We start from the raw sequence: 18,689 nt of genomic DNA on the forward strand, positions 1-18,689 counted from the left end.
ATTTAACGGACTTTCAGCAATAGCGGACACCCCTTCCCCCAATTAGTCCATTAAATGGAGGGCCTACTGTATTATTTATTTGCAACATGTTCTTGTTTATGTAATTTATCTTGTACTCTTCAGTTTGTCAGAATTGCTAGCTAATACAATTGGTCTGTGTTGGTAAAATATCAGGTACCAGGTGTAAAGGCTTTGTAACCTCACAGGACATGGCATGTTAACTTAAATTTTAATACCTAATCATGCAGCCAACTGGTTTTCTCAAGAAATACAGGGACTGCACAAAGCTGAGTCCAAGGAATGAATGCTGCCTGCTTGCTATGGACCCCTTTTCTAATTGTGATATTTCCTCTAAGAATGTCAATAATATTATTTTGAAACAAAAATCTTTATTTCCCATTTCACTTCAATCTTTCACTTTCAAGTCAAGGCAAAAGGCAAGTCAAGTCTTGAAAAATTAGTTCTTGACTTTTACATGAACTGTGGTTATACAAAAAATTTGCTACCTTGTAGAGCTTAATTAGGAAACTATTTAAACATGAAAAGCAAAAAAAAAATAAATAAATAAATAAAATAATAAAATAACTTATTTTATTATATAACTAAATATAACTCATATAACTAAATTCATTTTATAATTGCATATAACTTTCTCATTTCAGCTGAAGATGATGTGACAGTTGGTAAATTCTATGCAACCTTTCTGATCCAAGATTATTTCCGTCGTTTTAAAAAGAGAAAGGAAGAGAGAGAGAAGGCTGCTGGTGAGCTAGGAGAGGAAAGTACTGTTGCCCTTCAGGTAATCACTTTTTACTGCTTTCTTAATTTAATATAAAAGTAGGATTTCCTTAACTGTCTTTAAAGTGATAGTACAACTACTGTTTTGTGATGCTCTGTGTTATTAAACAGTGAAGCTATCATGCAGAGGCCACACCTTTCCATTTTAGAGATGATGAGCAATTCAGATTCTTTCTCTGAAACATAATCATTTGTGTATGAGTGGTGTAATTACATCTGCCATCCATATTGCCATAAATCGATAAATGACCATCATAAAATTAAAGGTTTTTTGTGTATACTCAAAGTAAATACATGAGCTGTGTTAGGGTAACTAAGAGTAAGAACAGGTGCATGTATACTTGCATGTACACCAATTCTAGGAGTATAGGAAATAAATTTGATGAATTTGAAATGCTGGTCAAGACATCAAAGGTGGATATTGTTGAGATATCAGAGACGTGGTGTCACACAGATATAAGCAGTGCTAAATTTGAATATGGAGAGTACAATGTAATACAGGAAGGGCAGACAGGAGAGGAAGTATTATGCTCTAAGTTAACAAGCATATTAAATCTAAGGTGGTGCTTCCAGTACAATGTTGAGTCGGTTTGGTGTGACATGTGCACTAGAAAAACAAAATTGAGAGTAGGAGTTTGTTATAGGCCTAATGTCTGTCATGAGTATATCAAACAGCTATACAGAGAAATAGAGTAGGCTAGTAAAAATGAATTTCTTATGATGGAGGATTTTAACTTTAAAGATGTTGACTGAAATTTGTGGGTTGGTCACTCACAAACTAGCAAGACTTGTGGATTTATTAAGATCACTGTTTTCTACATGTTATCAGGCTATCAGCAGCGATTCGTCATGCATTATGAATCTGCACGTAAAAGACACACCAAGTGGCAGTGAACGGTGTATTGATGTGCAATGTATTTAAAGACATAACTACTGTCGAAGCTAAAGGGAAAGGCTTTTATTTTGTAAGGGTGACTACAGTGGTCTCAGATATTTTTAAATTCTGTACAGTGGGACCAACTGATGACGTTACCAACAGAAAATTCTAAGTGGGAAGCGTTCAGGGAAGTAATTATAGACACCACTAGGCTTTTCATACCAATGAAGAAATAATGCTCAAGGCTTAGACCTAAATGGATGTCAGATGAACTATTGAGACATGTGGCAGAGAAGAAAAATGCATGGGATGCATATAAATTATGAGGTGATACAGAAGCCTATGGTATATTTAATTAGTCTGTAATCAAGTCACAAAGGAAGTTAGGCAAGGTAAGGCAGATTATGTAGTGTCTAGCAAAGAATACAAAGAAAAGCAGCAAAGCCTTCTATGCTTATATTAAAAGTAGAAGGAATGGGTTGAATCCCATTGGGCCACTTGATGTCAGTGGGTTATTGATGGCTCTGCTCATGTTTCTGATAAATTGAATTGGTATTTTGCATCTACATTCATACATGAGGAATTCTTTAGGGAAGAGGATACCATAAATTTGTCAAACTCTAATGGGAAGCTAAATAATTTTGTGATAACTGAAAGGAAAGTGGAAGAAATCCTTGGATTCAGAGGAGTTCCTGATGGTTGACTGCTGTTGTGCAAATACATCCCCAATTCATAAAGGGGGATCGAAAGGTAATAAGAGTAATTACAGACTTGTTAGCTTAACTTTTGTTCCAGGGAAAATAATGGAGTCACTGGTTAAAGAAGTAATGCAGGACCACTTAGAGAGGAGTGGAGTTATATTGCAGTCACAGCATCATTTTTTTTTTAAAGAGCAGTTTTGCCTGACCAATCTGATTGGATATTATGATGCAGTGACCAAGAAACTGGTCACTGTTTTAGTGACCAGTTCCTGGTTTTGGGGAAAAAAAAAAAAGAAATTATTATTATTTTTTTAACCCTTTTGTTTTACTGCAAATCTATGGTCATTAGATTATGTGGCTGAGTTGTCCTTTATTTCCTGTTCATGTCATCATCATCATCAGCCATTTTCAATCCACTGCAGGATGAAGGCCTCTCCAGCAACTTTCCAGTTCCTTCTGTTTTGAGCACTGGCCATCCATTTACTACTCAAAAACTCATGAATTTCATCTATCCATCTCCGCCTTTGTCTTCCAGGTTTTCTTCTAGCTCCTCTTGGGTACCATTCTGTTATTTTCTTAGTCCATCTATCATCATGTCTTCGAGCTATGTGTCCTGCCCAAGACCATTTTAGTTCTTTAGTTTTGATAAGAATGTCCTTTACTTGAGTTTGCTGCCTAATCCATGTGTTTCTCTTCTTATCTAACAGTCTGATTCCCAATATAATTCGTTCCATTCTTCGCTGTGTAGTTCTTAGCTTCTCTTCCATTCTTTTGGTGAGTGCCCAAGTTTCACTTCCATAAGTCATGGTGGGGAGTATACATTGATTCATTATTTTACGTTTCAGACAAACTGGGATATTGCTCTTCAGTATGTGACTATATTTCCTGAATGCTATCCATCCAAAATTTATTCTTCTCTTGACTTCCAGCCATTTATCATTATTACAGCTAATAACTTGTCCCAGATAAGTATATGACTCCACCTTTTCAATTACTGCTCCTTCAATCATTATTTCCTTTTCCGTGGCATACTTGTTCATCATTACTTTTGTTTTAGCCATATTCATCTTTAGTCCAAAATCCTTACTAACTGTGCATAACTGATTAAGATTTTCCTCTAATTCTTTGGGATCGTGGCTTATGACCACAATGTCATCTGCAAATCGTAAATGGTTTAGGTACTCTCCGTTCACATTGACTCCTTTCTGCGACCAGTCTAATCTTCTGAAAGCTTCCTCAAGGGCAGCAGTAAACAGCTTCGGAGATATTGTGTCTCCTTGTCGAACTCCTTTCTCGATTTTAAATTTCCTACTGTCTTTGTCTAGTCTAATAAAGGATGTAGCACTCTCATATATTTTCTTCAAAATCATAATATATGGAGTATCTATGCCTTGTCTTTCCAGTGCCCGAAACATTGCCTTATGCTGTATGGAGTCAAATGCCTTTTCATAATCCACAAATGCCAGGCATAATGGTGTTTTATATTCATTTGCTTTCTCCATTAGCTGTGATATTACGTGAATGTGATCCATAGTTGAGAATCCTGTCCTAAAGCCAGCTTGCTCTTTCGGTTGATTCTCATCAAGTATTCTTTCTAATCTGTTAGTAATGACCCTTGTGAACAACTTGTAGATATGGGATAACAAGCTAATTGGTCTATAATTTCCAATTTCTGATTTATCTCCTTTCTTATGCAGCAAAACTATGATTGCATTATTCCACTGCTTAGGCATCACACCTTTTCTAATGCACTTTGTGAAGAGCCTTGCCAGTTTTTGTGTTATGTCTCTTCCTCCCAATTTTAACAACTCTACAGTAACTTCATCTTCCCCCAGGGCTTTCCGATTCTTCATTTTCTTCAATGCATGTTCTACCTCATCAGGAAGAATATCGGGTATGTCGTATGTGTTGCTACTTTGCAATCAATCTTCCCCACTGCTGGTATCATTCCCTCGCTCCTTGTATAATTCTCTATAGTAGTCTTCTGCTATTTGAATTATGGCTTCTCTGCTGTTTATAAGTACACCATCGCTATTCTTCAGTTTCAGTATCATTTGTCTTTCTGTATTACTGCTCATGGCTGCTGATTTAAATCCTTTGTTTTCCCTTAATGCTTGTTCTACTTTTCTTGTGTTAAATCTTCTTATGTCCTCTCTGAGTCTCTTTCTCATGGCTTTGCATAACTCAGTATACTCAACTTTCTCCCTGTCAGTGTTTTTCTTGCTCTTCATTTGTCGTCTTTGGTTCATCATGACAAGTGTTTCTTGACTAATTTTTTCTTCTTTGGATTTCTGTTTCCCTGTAGGTTTCTTGGGCTTTATCACTTTCAGAAAGTTGTAATATTCCTCGTCGATATCTTGGTCCTGAGCAGTCTGCAGAAGCTCAAACTTGTTCTTAAGTTCCAGTACATACTGCTTTTTCTCCTCCTCTGTTATTTCAAAGACCTTTGTATTATTTACTCGAGTCAGTTTTTTCCTTTCCTTTCCTACATCTATATCAAGTGTACATCTTACCATTCTGCGATCACTTCCAACATTTACCTTATTCAGCACGGTAACATCATTCACAATATATCTTCTGTTAGTGAGGATGAAGTCGATTTCATTAGTTGTTAATCCATTTGGACTCTTCCATGTCCACTTTCTGTTCACCCTTTTCTTGAAAAAAGTGTTCATTACTGACATTCCTTGAGATTCTGCAAATTCCACAAGTCTTTCACCTCTTTTATTTCTTTCACCAATTCCAAAATTTCCTATAGTTCCTCTTTCTGCACTGTTTTGCCTTTTTCCAACCTTAGCATTGAAGTCCCCCATAATAATAGTGTAGTGGGTTTTCTGCTCATCTAGAAGACTCTCAATTTCAGTGTACATTTCTTCAACCTCTTCATCATCATGGCTCGATGTTGGTGCATAAATCATTATAATCTTTAGCTTGTACCTCTTAGAAATCTTGAGTATTAGTCTTGACACCCTTGGTGATATACTTTTGAATTCCAAAATGTTGTTTTTAAAATCTTTGTGGACCAGAAACCCAACTCCACCTTCACTCCTTTCACTGTTTCCATTGGTGTACAGCAGATTTCCACTTGATAAACTTATAAGTGATTCATTTCTTCTTCTTGTTTCAGCCAAACCGATGATATTCCAATTCACATTTTCTAATTCCTTTTCCAGCTCTAATATCCTGTCTTCACCGATGAGTGATCGTACGTTATAACAGGCCATGTTCAATTTCCGTGCATGGCAGCCTGGTCGTACCCAGAGATTCTTAGCACCCTCTGCTTCCACTTTGATCCTCTCGCTGCCGTAAGAGGGAGAGTGAAAGCTGCTGGGGACTGAGGGCCATTTGTATTGTTGTGCTCTCATTGCTGGAGGGTTTGGTGTTTTCCTCTTCACGCTGACCAGGCGTCTTGAAGAGAACCACTCTACACGTTCGTTGCCACCTAAGTGACGTAACAGGGCTTACCATCGAGAAGGTGTGCATGAGTGGATTTTAGGGAGGCAGGCCAACCGGACTTCTCCTGAATCTTCTGTAATAGAGAGATATTGGATCCATCAGTGTTTTAGGCTGAGTGTCTGATAACACACAGGATACCTGTTCCCCTCTAAGCCCCTGTTCATGTAGTATACTGTAAATTGGTTCCTGTAAAGATGCTGTTCCTGTTATTTGGAAGCATGGAATCATTATAAGAATTTTACAGTTTTGATTTTTTTTTTTTTATAATAATATGAAGCATTGCTGTTTAATATTTTTATTTTAAACTATAAGCATTATTAAAAAAACAAACTACGGTAACGATGCATAAGTCATTTTAAATGTTTAACTGTCCGTTGATGGCAAAATAGTAAAAATAAAAAAGAAAAAAAAAAGAGTGTCAAATGAAACTTGTTTATATAAAAACACTTGCAATATTGCATTATCTTTTGGTCATTACATATTCATGTTATAAAATTATAAAAAACTGAGAAATTTTTATTTTTGGCTGTATAATGCGCTTTACTTATTTATAACACGGGTATTAAAATTGTCCCCTGCATCCTAATTATATTGAGATTGCACTGTATGTGATTATCTTTCTTTGACCCTCTATGCAGTTTATAAACAAAACATAAAAACTTAAATTTAAATACTTGTTAGAATTATATCAGTTTGAATTTATTATTCTTCAAGTATATAGTTTGATAAATAATCTACAAAATAAAACATGTTCACTGGGTCCATGATTTTTTTTTTCAAGGGATCCTGTCTGATCAGTTTTTGCATGGGTGACCCCCTCTCCTTGATTTTCATTCCCATTTTCTCTGCTCAAGTGAATTCCTTCTGTACTAAACAAATTTCTTCTGCTAAGTAGGATGTGCCAAGAAAATGTTCCGTATATTCCTTTCAAATTCCTTTAAATTTACATTTAATTGACTGGCTCATATAATCTCTCTGGGGCTCACACTGGTGAGTATGGGCTTGGCACACGTAGGGTCCTGAACTGGATATCATCATTCTTCTCTTTCTTGGTAACTCCTTTCACTTCTGACTCTCTCTCTCTCTCTCTCTCTCTCTCTCTCTCTCTCTCTCTCTCTCTCTCTCTCTCTCTCTCTCTCGCTCGCTCGCTCTCTCTCTTACAGGGTAACTCAGAATTTTTTTTTTTTGGCTGGTGCAGCATAAGGCTCAGGCTTTCTTGTACCATATGGCTGATAATAATAATCTGAGAAGAATTGCAGATACAATAAACGTTGCCTTTTACTTGCAATAAATATTATACTTTATTCATCTTGGCCTCATTCATATCACTATTCTTTTTGTATGTAACTTAAAGAAAAGATCAGTATATTAGTTTATTCTGAATAGGCGGGACTTCGCACACTTCATGAAGCTGGCCCTGAATTGAGAAGGGCAATTTCTGGTAACCTTGAAGAGGATGAATTTGATGATGGTCCTGATATTCTACCAATGCACAGGGTAAGATAAACTAAAAATAAAATTAATGAGCTAATGAATATTGTAATTTGTTTTGGCAGCATTTAGTAATAGCAATGCCAACACAATGTTGCACCAAAAAATTTTGGCAAAAAATGTGGCATATGAAGAATTTAAATTTTTTTCAACTCCTTATATGCCACATAATGATATATTTGTACTACTATTTAGGTTTCTATTTCCTGAAACAAATCATGAAAAAATTTACATATGTATTTATATTATGTGAAGATAGGAAAGGCATAATTAAATAAGACTTTTTTGCACGAAAAAATTGTTTATTGGAATAGTACAAAGAGAAATTTTTTAAAATTACCTAATCCTGAACAACACCCAAATGAAATAGTATAGTGACATTTCTGAATCCATCTATGGAATTCTGTATTTGAGCATTGATAAGGATTTTAATGAATTGCTAACATTACTGATTTTATAAGCAACAAAGTCCATAATAATCATAATAACCAAATAACAAATGTCTATAATAATCACGCTAACCTAGTAACAAAGTCTGTAATTATCAAGATAATTATTTACTATTTCAAGGAAATAGTTTTATATAATAATGCTGCTCAGCATCGTGTTTTTCTGTTGACTGTCTGAGGACAGTATAATTTAAAATTAATATTGTTTTTAATTATATTGTTAACTAGCAATGACTTAATATGATTAATTATGTTGTAACTAATATTGCTATTATTTACTTTGACTACTTGGACGTATATCATCATTTCTTCTCTTTCTTGGTGATTCCCTCCTACTCTATCTCTCTTTCTCCTAGTGTAGCATAAGCCTTAGGCTTCCTTGCGCCATATGGTAGGCGCCTCCGTAGCCAGGTGGGAAGGAGCAGCAGTGCGTAGCACACGCTTCTTGATTAGACCGGGGTTCGAGCCCGTCACCACCAAATACGGAGGATGCGGAAAGGTCATTCAGGGAATGACCACCGCATATCCCGGAGCAATATGGCCTTAGTTGCTAATGCTCCTAAAAACCAAATAACAACAACATAACAGCGCCATATGGTTAATACTAATAATATATGTAGTGTTATAACTGCATTGGGATATAAGTTTAGTGTTTTGTAGTGAAATTGAATCGAAATCATGACTCAGACCAGAGCACCAAAGCAAAAGGCTCAAGTTAATAGGAGTGCTGTGGCTCAGGGGAGAACTGAGGGGGGGGATGGTTGTCCTCTGAATCACAGCCTTTTGAAATGTACTGCTTGTTTGATGTTTGTGGACAATCAGGAACAGGACATGATATTGCCAAGGTCTTTGTGTGTCACAATGTAAGGAATGTGAGGAAATCAGGTGCCATCTCAGCATTGTTATGAGCATGTATGGGAGCTTGAAGAACAGGGAAGATGCCCCTCAAGGATTTAAATTGAGGGGGGCCCATCAAACTCTCAGCTGCCCAAATCAATGCCAGAGCTTGCACTTGAACATCATGCAACACAGCGGCAATCTCCAAGGCAGAATGCACTGGTCCCACAGGAACTAGTTGTTGTCAGTGACTCTATTGTCAAGGAAACAGGAAATATATTGTGCAAAAAGGATAGGTGGAACAGGACCAGGGTATTTCTGCCAGGAGGAAAGGTTGATGACGTTGTAGAGCAGATATCACCTTTTAAGGGCACAAAAGGTGATATTGTTGTGCACGTTAGCACTAATGATATTAAGAGTAGGAGGAATTACTTAACAAGTACAGATCAGTATTGAAAATAAGCCGTGAGTTAGGGTTGAATTTGATGTTTGTGGACCTTGTTAATCGATTGGACCCTGGAGAGATTGTGCAAGGCTCAAGGGATAGAAATTTTCTCAGCCTGGTCTGTGCGTGTTAACAGGAGAGCCAACTTCTACAGGGATGGGATACACTTAAATAGAAAGGGAGCAAGAATATTTGCTGATGCTATTGAGGCAGTGTTAGGTGGGTCGGAAAACTGCTAGCTTGGGGGGAGGGATAAAAGGACTAATAGATTAACACTAGCCACTGGCAGAGGTGAAAGTGATCCTTGTGCTGCTTCTATTGGAATGAGCAGCAGCCTGGAAAAAAAGGTGCAGGGGATTTCAGAAACTGCTAGGAGTCATTGCAGAACAAGTAAATACATGTTTGGGTTCTAAAGTAGCCTGTGCGGCTGCAGCTATTTTGCAGCTCCTGGAGAAGAGAAGTTTTTTCTGATTTATTTTCTGTTTTATTAGCTTAAATTGGCATATTTACTTATTTTCTAGAGTAGTTTTATATTCCTAGTTACGATACTTAGTTTAAAGTTTAAACTTGATAGAGATTTTGTGGGTATTACTTAGTATCGGTAACGGTATCAAATCCACGTGTTACAAATTGCAGCTCCGTTGAACGAGAGGTTTTTAACCGTATTTAGCCGATTTATTAACCAATTGTTATATCAAATTATTATCTATAAGTAGCTATAGACCTAGTCAGGATCCTTAGTTTATTCTAAATTGAGACAGCGAGATATGGAAGTTAATCAATACTTAAGAGTCCATAGAAGTATCGTTCGTAATTACCGCCATTGTAACACGATACAGCGTATCCGGAATTCGATAGCATTAGCTTTGTATAGTATAGTGCATAATATAATATTGTCAATTAATCAGAAAATCTATTAATCTTGTTAAACTTCATTGTCAATTAAATTGTACTTTTAACTATATAACGACTTACAGTACAAACGTAAGAAATAATTAATACATAACTTGATACGGAAGTTATATAAAGGGAACTCGTAGATAACACTCGATACTGAAAAATAAATATAGTGTTATAACTGTGTTAGGATACAAGTTTAAGGTTTTAATTTTGTTCTGAAATTGTAATTTTATTGACATTAAATCGAAATCATGACTAAGACCAGAGCAGCAAAGCAAAAGGCTCAAGCTAATGGGAGTGCTGTGGCTCAGGGGAGAACTGAGGGGGGGGGAGGCAGTTACCCTCTGAATCACAGCCTTTTAGCCTTTTAAGATGCACTGTTTGCGGAGCAATCGGGTACGGGACATGATACTGCCATGGGGGATGTCTTTGTGTGTGCACGATGCAAGGAGTGCAAGGAAATTAGGCGACAACTCAGCATTGTTATGGGCCTATATGAGACCTTCAAGGACAAGGTGGATGCCCTCGAAGGAAATAAATCGAGGGGCCGATCAAGCTCTCAGCTGCCCACATCAACGCCAGAGCTTGCACTTGGTCATCTTGCAACACAGAAGCAGCCCCCAAGGCAGAATGCTCTGGTCCCACAGGAACTGGTAGTTGTTGGTGACTCTATTGTCAGGGAAACGGGGAACATGCTTTGTAAAAAGGAAAGGTGGAACAGGATCAGGGTATGTCTGCCAGGGGCAAAGGTTGATGACGTTGTAGAGCGGATATCATCTTTTAAGGGCACAAAAGGTGATATAGTTGTACACGTTGGCACTAATGATATTAAGAGTAGGAGACCAGCGGAATTACTTAACAAGTACAGGTCACTGTTGAAAAAAAGCCGTGAAGTAGGGTTGAATTTGAAAGTGTCTGCAATTCTGCCCAGACACGATAGGAGAGAGTATATGATGAGAGCCTTGTTCATCAATTCGGCCCTGGAAAGATTGTGCAAGGCTCAAGGGGTAGAATTTTTTTCAGCCTGGACTGTACTTGTTAACAGGAGAGATTGCTTCTACAGGGATGGGATACACTTAAATAGAAAGGGTGCAAGAATATTTGCTGATGCTATCGAGGCAGTGTTAGGTGGGTCGGAAAACTGCTAGCTTGGGGGGAGACAAAGACTAATAGATTAACAGTAGCCACTGGTAGAGGTGAAAGAGATTCTTGCACTGCTTCTATTGGAATGAGCAGAAGCCTGAAAAACAAGATGCAGGATATTTCAGAGACTGCTGGAAGTCATTGCGGTACAAGTAAACACATGGGTTGTGTTAGGGTAGTTAAGAATAGAAACAGGTGCATGTATACTTGTGTGTACACCAATGCTAGGAGTTTAGTAAATAAAGTTTCCCTTTGTTTCCCAACTTCGGTGCGGACGTGCCTTTCTGCCGCTCTTGGAACAGAGAAGTTTTTTCTGATTTATTTTCTGTTTTATTAGTTTCAATTGACATATTAACTTATTTTCTAGAGGAGCTTTATATTCCTATTTACGGTACTTAAGTTTAAAGTAACTTAGATAGAGATTTTGTAGGTATTACTTAGTATCGGAAAGGGTATCAAATCCACGTGTTTACCGTTCGTAAATAGCCGCCATTGTTACGGGAAAATTAATCAGTAAAATCTATTAATCTTGTCGAAACTTCATTGGCAATTAAATTGTACTTTTAACTATACATATAACCACTTAGGTTACGTAACATAAATAATTAGTAAAAATAAATAATTAATACATAACTTGATACGGAAGTTATATAAAGGGATTACGTAGATAACACTCGTTACTGAAACATAAATAATTCGTAGATAACACTCGTAGATTTCGTAGATAACACTCGTTATTGAAACATAAATATTTCGTAGATAACACTCATTACTGAAACATAAATATTTCGTAGATAACACTCATTACTGAAACATAAATATTTCGTAGATAACACTCGTAGATTTCTTAGATAACACTCGTTACTGAAACATAAAGATTTCGTAGATAACACTCGTTACTGAAACATAAATATAGCGTTATAACTGTGTTGGGATACAAGTTTAGGATTTAATTTTGTACTGAAATTGAAATTTTATTGAAAGTAAATCAAAATCATGACTCAAACCAGAGCAGCAAAGCAAAAGGCTCAAGCTAATGGGAATGCTGTGGCTCAGGGGAGAACTGAGGGGGGCAGTTGCCCTCTGAATCACAGCCTTTTAAGATGCACTATTTGCTTGATGTTTGCGGAGCAGTCAGGTATGGGACATGATACTGCCATGGGGGATGTCTTTGTATGGGGGCGATGCAAGGAGTGTAAGGAAATCAGGCAACAACTCAGCGTTGTTATGGGCCTATAGGAGAGCTTGAAGGACAGGGTGGATGCCCTCGAAGGATTACAAGTGAGGGGCCCATGAAGCTCTCAGCTGCCCACACCAATGCGAGAGTTGGCACTTGGTCATCGCGCAACACAGCGGCAACCCCCAAGGCAGGCGCTGGCGCAAAGGAACTAGTAGTTGTCGGTGACTCTATTGTCAGGGAAACGGGAAACATGCTTTGTAAAAAGGATAGGTGGAACAGGACCAGGGTATGTCTGCCAGGGGCAAAAGTTGATGACATTATAGAGTGGATATCATCTTTTAAGGGCACAAAAGGTGATATAGTTGTACACGTTGGCACTAATGATATTAAGAGTAGGAAACCAGCGGAATTACTTAACAAGTAGAGGTCACTGATGAAAAAAAGCCGTGAATTAGGGTTGAATTTGAAAGTGTCTGCAATTCTGCCCAGACACGATAGGAGGGAGTATATGATGAGAGCCCTGTCGATCAATTCGGCCCTGGAAAGATTGTGCAGGGCTCAAGAGGTAAAATTTTTTTCATCCTGGTCTGTACTTGTTAACAGGAGAGACTGCTTCTACAGGGATGGGATACACTTAAATAGAAAGGGTGCAAGAATGTTTGCTGATGCTATCGAGGCAGTGTTAGGTGGGTCGGAAAACTGCTAGATTGGGGGGATACAAGGACTAATAGATTAACAGTAGCCACTGGCAGAAGAGAAAGGGATTCTTGCACTGCTTCTATTGGAACAAGCTGCAGCCTGGAAAATAAGATGCAGGATATTTCAGAGACTGCTGAGAATCATGGGGGTACAAGTAAACACATCGGTTGTGTTAGGGTGGCTAAGAGGAAGAGCAGGTGCATGTATACTTGCGTGTACACCAATGCTAGGAGTTTAGTAAATAAATTTAATGAATTTGAGGTATTGCTCAAAACATCAAAGGCAGATATTGTTGGGATTTCAGAGACGTGGTGTCACACAGATATAAGGAATGCAGAACTGGAATTTGGGGAGTACAATGTCTACAGAAAGGATAGACAAGGATAGGAAGGGAGGAGGGGTTATGCTATTAGTTAAGAAACACACAAAATCCAAGGAAGTGAAGCCAGTCCACATCGCTGGACAGTGCAGTGTCAAGTCAGTTTGGTGTGACATAAGCATTGGGAGATCAAAATTGAGAGTAGGAGTGTGCTATAGGCCTAATCACTCTGATGTGTATAATAAGAAACTGTACAGAGAAATAGAGTGGGACAGTAAATCAGAGAGTCTTATAATGAGGGATTTTAATTTCCCAGATATTGACTGGAATTTGGGGGCTGGTCACTCACACACTAGCAAGGCTTTTGTGGATTTATTGGATGATTGTTTTCTACATCAGCATGTTCGGGAGGCAACTAGAGGGAGTAATACTCTTGATTTGATTATCAGTAGTGATTCTTCATGCATTAAGAATCTGCAGATAAATGAACCACTAGGTGGCAGTGATCACAGTGTGCTGAAGTGGGATTTACTCAAAGAGGTAACTACCATTAGGGGTAAAGGGAAGGGGTATTGCTTTCGTAAAGGCGACTACGATGGACTGAGACAGTATTTAAATTGTATACAGTGAGATCAACTGATGATGTTACCAACAGCAAATTCAAAATGGGAAGCATTCAAAGAACTTATCTTGCAAGCTACTAGGCTTTACATACCAAACAAGAAATATTGTTCAAGGTTTAGGCCTAAATGGATGTCAGATGAACTAATGAGGCATATGGCAGAGAAGAAAAATGCATGGGATACATACAAATTAACACGTGGCACAGAAGCCTAAGAAAAACAGCAAAGAGTTCTTTACTTATGAAAACTCTAGAAGGAAGGGGATGAATCAGATTGGTCCACTTGATATCGATGGGTCAACTGTTGATGATCCTGCTCAGGTTGCTAACAAACTAAATGAATATTTTGCATCGACATTCACACATGAGGAGTTATTCAGCGAGGGGAATGCCAGAGGTGTTTTCAACTCTAGCAGTAAGCTAGAGAATCTTGTAATAACTGAGAGTAAAGTGGAGGAGAAATTGTTGAAGATAAACACAAGAAAGGCACCTGGGGTGGATGGGATCTATCCAGTTATATTAAAGGAGGCAGCAAAGGAAGTAAGCAAACCCTTAGCCATAATTATGAGAGCTTCCTTGGACTCAGGGGAAGTACCCATGGACTGGAGATGTGCAAATGTGACCCCAATTCACAAGGGAGGATCAAAGGCTGACACAAGCAATTATAGACCTGTGAGTTCAACATCTGTTCCCCGAAAATTAATGGAGGCACTGGTTAAAGAAGCACTGCAGGATCATCTAGACAAGACTTCAGTTATAGCTCGGACACAGCATGGTTTTGTTAAGGGGAAGTCTTGCCTGACCAATTTGATTGGATACTATGATGCAGTCACAAAAGAACTGGAAGCAGGGAATAATTTTGATATTATATACTTGGATCTTAGAAAGGCTTTTGATACTGTTGCACATGGAAGACTGCTGCACAAATTGGAGCAGCGTGGCATTGGAGGCAAATTGCTGCTATGGATAAAGGGGTGGTTGAGGGGGAGAAGACAGAGAGTGGTAATCAATGGACACTGCTCATCGTGGACTAATGTTATTAGTGGAGTCCCTCAGGGTTCAGTATCGGGTCCTTTATTGTTTTCTGTATTTATAAATGATATTGATGATGGTATATCAAGCTTAATGTCCAAGTTTGCAGACGATACAAAGGTTGGCAGGGTTGTCAAGGACACTACTGACACTATGCTGCTGCAACAGGATCTGGAAAGGTTGAGCAGATGGGCTGAGAGGTGGCAAATATGAAGTTTAACATTGACAAATGTAAAGTACTACATATTGGAAACAGCAACCCCAGAGCAACGTATCAACTCTGTGGTACTACACTGACAGTGGTAGAGAATGAAAGGGACCTGGGGGTGGTTGTGCAGGCAGATATGAAGTTGTCTGAGCAGTGCAGATGGGCTGCAAGAGTAGCTCATGGTGTATTGTCGATGATATATAGGTATTTTTCTAGCAGGGATAAGGAGGTGATTATTCCCTTGTATAAGGCAATGGTCAGGCCACACCTAGAGTACTGTATACAGGCCTGGAGGCCTCATTTCAAGAAGGATGTAGAGCTGCTGGAACAAGTACAGAGAAGGGCAACAAGATTACTGAATGGAACAAAGGGGTGCTCTTACGAAGAAAAGCTTAAGTTTTGCGAATTACAGTGTCTGGAGATTAGGCACTAGCGAGGAAATCTGATAGAGGTGTACAAAGCCTTGAATGGTTTGAGCATGATCAGTGCTGATGGGATTCTTCCTCTTGCTCAGAATAATCACCTGAGAGGGCATAAATTCAAATTGAGGAAAGACAGATGTAGGATAGATGTGCGGAAATTTGCCTTTAGCCAGCGGGTGGTTGGTAGGTGGAACAGACTTCCATCCCTTGTCGTGGAAGTTGATAGCCTAAATAATTTTAAGGCTCAGCTGGACAGGTATTTTGGACGAACAGAGGGGTGAAGTGGAAGTGGTTATTTTTTATTTATTTATTTTACTTTATTTTTTTTTTTGGCTGATGCTGCATAAGCTTGCTTTCTTGCATCAAATGCCTCTACTAATGCTAATACTAATTTGATGAATTTGAGGTATTGCTCAAAACATCAAAGGCAGATATTGTTGGGATATCAGAGACGTGGTGTAACACAGATATAAGGAATGCAGAACTGGAATTTGGGGAGTACAACGTCTACAGAAAGGATAGACAGGATAGGAAGGGAGAAGGGGTTATGCTATTAGTTAAAAAACACATAAAATCCAAGGAAGTGAAACCAGTCGACATCGATGGACAGGGCAGTGTCGAGTCATTTTGGTGTGACATAAGCATATATAAATCAAAATTGAGAGTAGGAGTGTGCTATAGGCCTAATGACTCTGATGAGTATAATAAGATACTGTACAGGGAAATAGAATGGGCCAGTAAATCAGAGTCTTATAATGGGGGATTTTAATTTCCCAGATATTGACTGGAATTTGTGGGTTGGTCACTGACACACTAGCAAGGCTTTTGTGGATTTATTGGATGATTGTTTTCTACACCAGCATGTTCGGGAGGCAACTAGAGGGAGTATTACTCTTGATCTGATTATCAGTAGTGATTCTTCATGCATTAAGAATCACAGATAAAGGAACCACTAGGTGGCAGTGATCACAGTGTGCTGAGGTGGGATTTACTCAAGGAGGTAACTACCATCAGAGGTAAAGGGAAGGGTTTTTGCTTTCGTAAAGGCGACTATGATGGTCTGAGACAGTATTTAAATTCTATTCAGTGGGACTAACTGATGATGTTACCAACAGCAAATTCAAAATGGGAAGCATTCAAGGAACTAATCTTGGAAGCTACCAGGCTTTACATACCAACCAAGAAATATTGTTCAAGGTTCAGGCCTAAATGGTTGTCAGATGAACTAATGAGACATATGGCAGAGAAGAAAAATGCATGGGATACGTACAAATTAATGGGTGACATGGAAGCCTATGATAGATATAAGTTGGTTTGTAACCAAGTCACAAAGGAAATTAGGCAGGCAAAGGCAGATAATGAGAAATCCTTGGCAAAGGTTGCAAAGAAAAACAGAAAAGAGTTCTTTACCTATTTAAACTCCAGAAGGAAAGGGATGAATCAGATTGGTCCACTGGATGTTGATGGTTCAACAGTTGAGGATCCTGCTCAGGTGGCTAAAAATCTAAACGAGTATTTTGCATCTACATTCACACATGAGGAGTTATTCAGGAAGGGGAATGTCGTAGGTGAAGTAAACATTGGCAGTGAGCTAGATGATTTTCTAATAACTGAGAGGAAAGTGGAGGAGAAATTGTTGAAGATAAACATAGAAAAGGCACCCGGGGTGGATGGGATCTATACAGTTATATTAAAGGAGGCAGCAAAGGAAGTAAGCAAACACCTAGCCATAATTATGAGAGCTTCTTTGGACTCAGGGGAGGTACCCATAGACTGGAGATGTGCAAATGTAACCCCAATTCTCCAAACAGGATCAAAGGCTGACACAAGTAATTATAGACCTGTTAGTTTAACTTCGGTTCCAGGAAAATTAATGGAGACATTGGTTAAAGAAGTACTGCAGGATCATCTAGTCAAGAATTCAGTTATAGCTCAGACACAGCATGGTTTTGTTAAGTACAGGTCTTGTCTGACCAATTTGATTGGATACTATGATGTAGTCACAAAAGAACTGGATGCAGGGAATAACTTTGATATTATATATTTGGATCTTAGAAAGGCTTTTGATACTGTTGCGCATGGAAGACTGCTGGACAAATTGGAGCAGTGTGGCATTGGAGGCAAATTGCTGCTATGGATAAAGGGATGGTTGAGTGGCAGAAGACAGAGAGTGGTAATCAGTGGACACTGCTCAACGTGGACTAATGTTATTAGTGGAGTTCCTCAGGGTTCAGTGTTGGGTCCATTGTTGTTTTCTGTATTTATAAACGATATTGATGATGGTATATCAAGCTTAATGTCGAAGTTTGCAGACGATACAAAGGTTGGCAGGGTCGTTAAGGACACTACTGATGCTGTGCTGCTGCAACAGGATCTGGAAAGGTTGAGCAGATGGGCTGAGAGGTGGCAAATGAAGTTTAACATTGACAAATGTAAAGTACTACATATGGGAAACAGTAACCCCAGATCAAAGTATCAACTCTGTGGTACTACGCTGACAGTGGTAGAGAATGAAAACGACCTGGGGGTAATTGTGCAGGCAGATATGAAGTTCTCTGAGCAGTGCAGATGAGCTGCAAGAGTAGCTCATCGTGTGTTGTCAATGATATACAGGAATTTTTCTAGCAGGGATAGGGATGTGATTATTCCCTTGTATAAGGCATTGGTCAGGCCACACCTTGAGTACTGTATACAGGTCTGGAGGCCTCATTTCAAGAAGGATGTAGAGCTGCTGGAACGAGTACAGAGAAGGGCAACAAGATTAGTGAATGGAACAAAGGGTTGCTCTTACGAAGAATGGCTTAAGTTTTGCAAATTACAGAGTCTGGAGACTAGGCATTGGCGAGGTGATCTGATAGAGGTGTATAAGGCTTTGAATGGCTTGAGCATGCTCAATGCTGATGGGATTCTTCCTCTTGCTCAGAATAATCACCTGAGAAGGTATAAATTCAAATTGGGGAAGGACGGATGTCGGATAGATGTGCGGAAATTTGCCTTTAGCCAGCGGGCAGTTGGTTTGTGGAATAGACTTCCATCACTGGTTGTTGAAGTTGATAGCCTAAACAAATTTAAGGCTCAGGTGGACAGGTATTTCGAACGAATGGAGGGGT

General features: G+C 38.7%; 1 protein-coding gene across 1 annotated transcript in view; it reads left to right on the plus strand.

Moving 5' to 3' along the window:
• Positions 1-18,689, plus strand: part of LOC150090042 (muscle calcium channel subunit alpha-1-like) — a 1,145,904-nt gene that overhangs the window by 1,008,229 nt on the left and 118,986 nt on the right. The window contains exons 40-41 of the mRNA XM_090389719.1: positions 663-799; positions 7,219-7,329. Of these exons, the coding sequence (XP_090245845.1) occupies positions 663-799; positions 7,219-7,329 (248 nt within the window). The remainder of the gene's footprint in view (positions 1-662; positions 800-7,218; positions 7,330-18,689) is intronic.

The sequence above is a fragment of the Mastigoproctus giganteus genome, chromosome 2 (assembly GCF_048544385.1).
Source record: "Mastigoproctus giganteus isolate SK-2022 chromosome 2, ASM4854438v1, whole genome shotgun sequence".
Lineage (NCBI taxonomy): Eukaryota > Metazoa > Arthropoda > Arachnida > Uropygi > Thelyphonidae > Mastigoproctus > Mastigoproctus giganteus.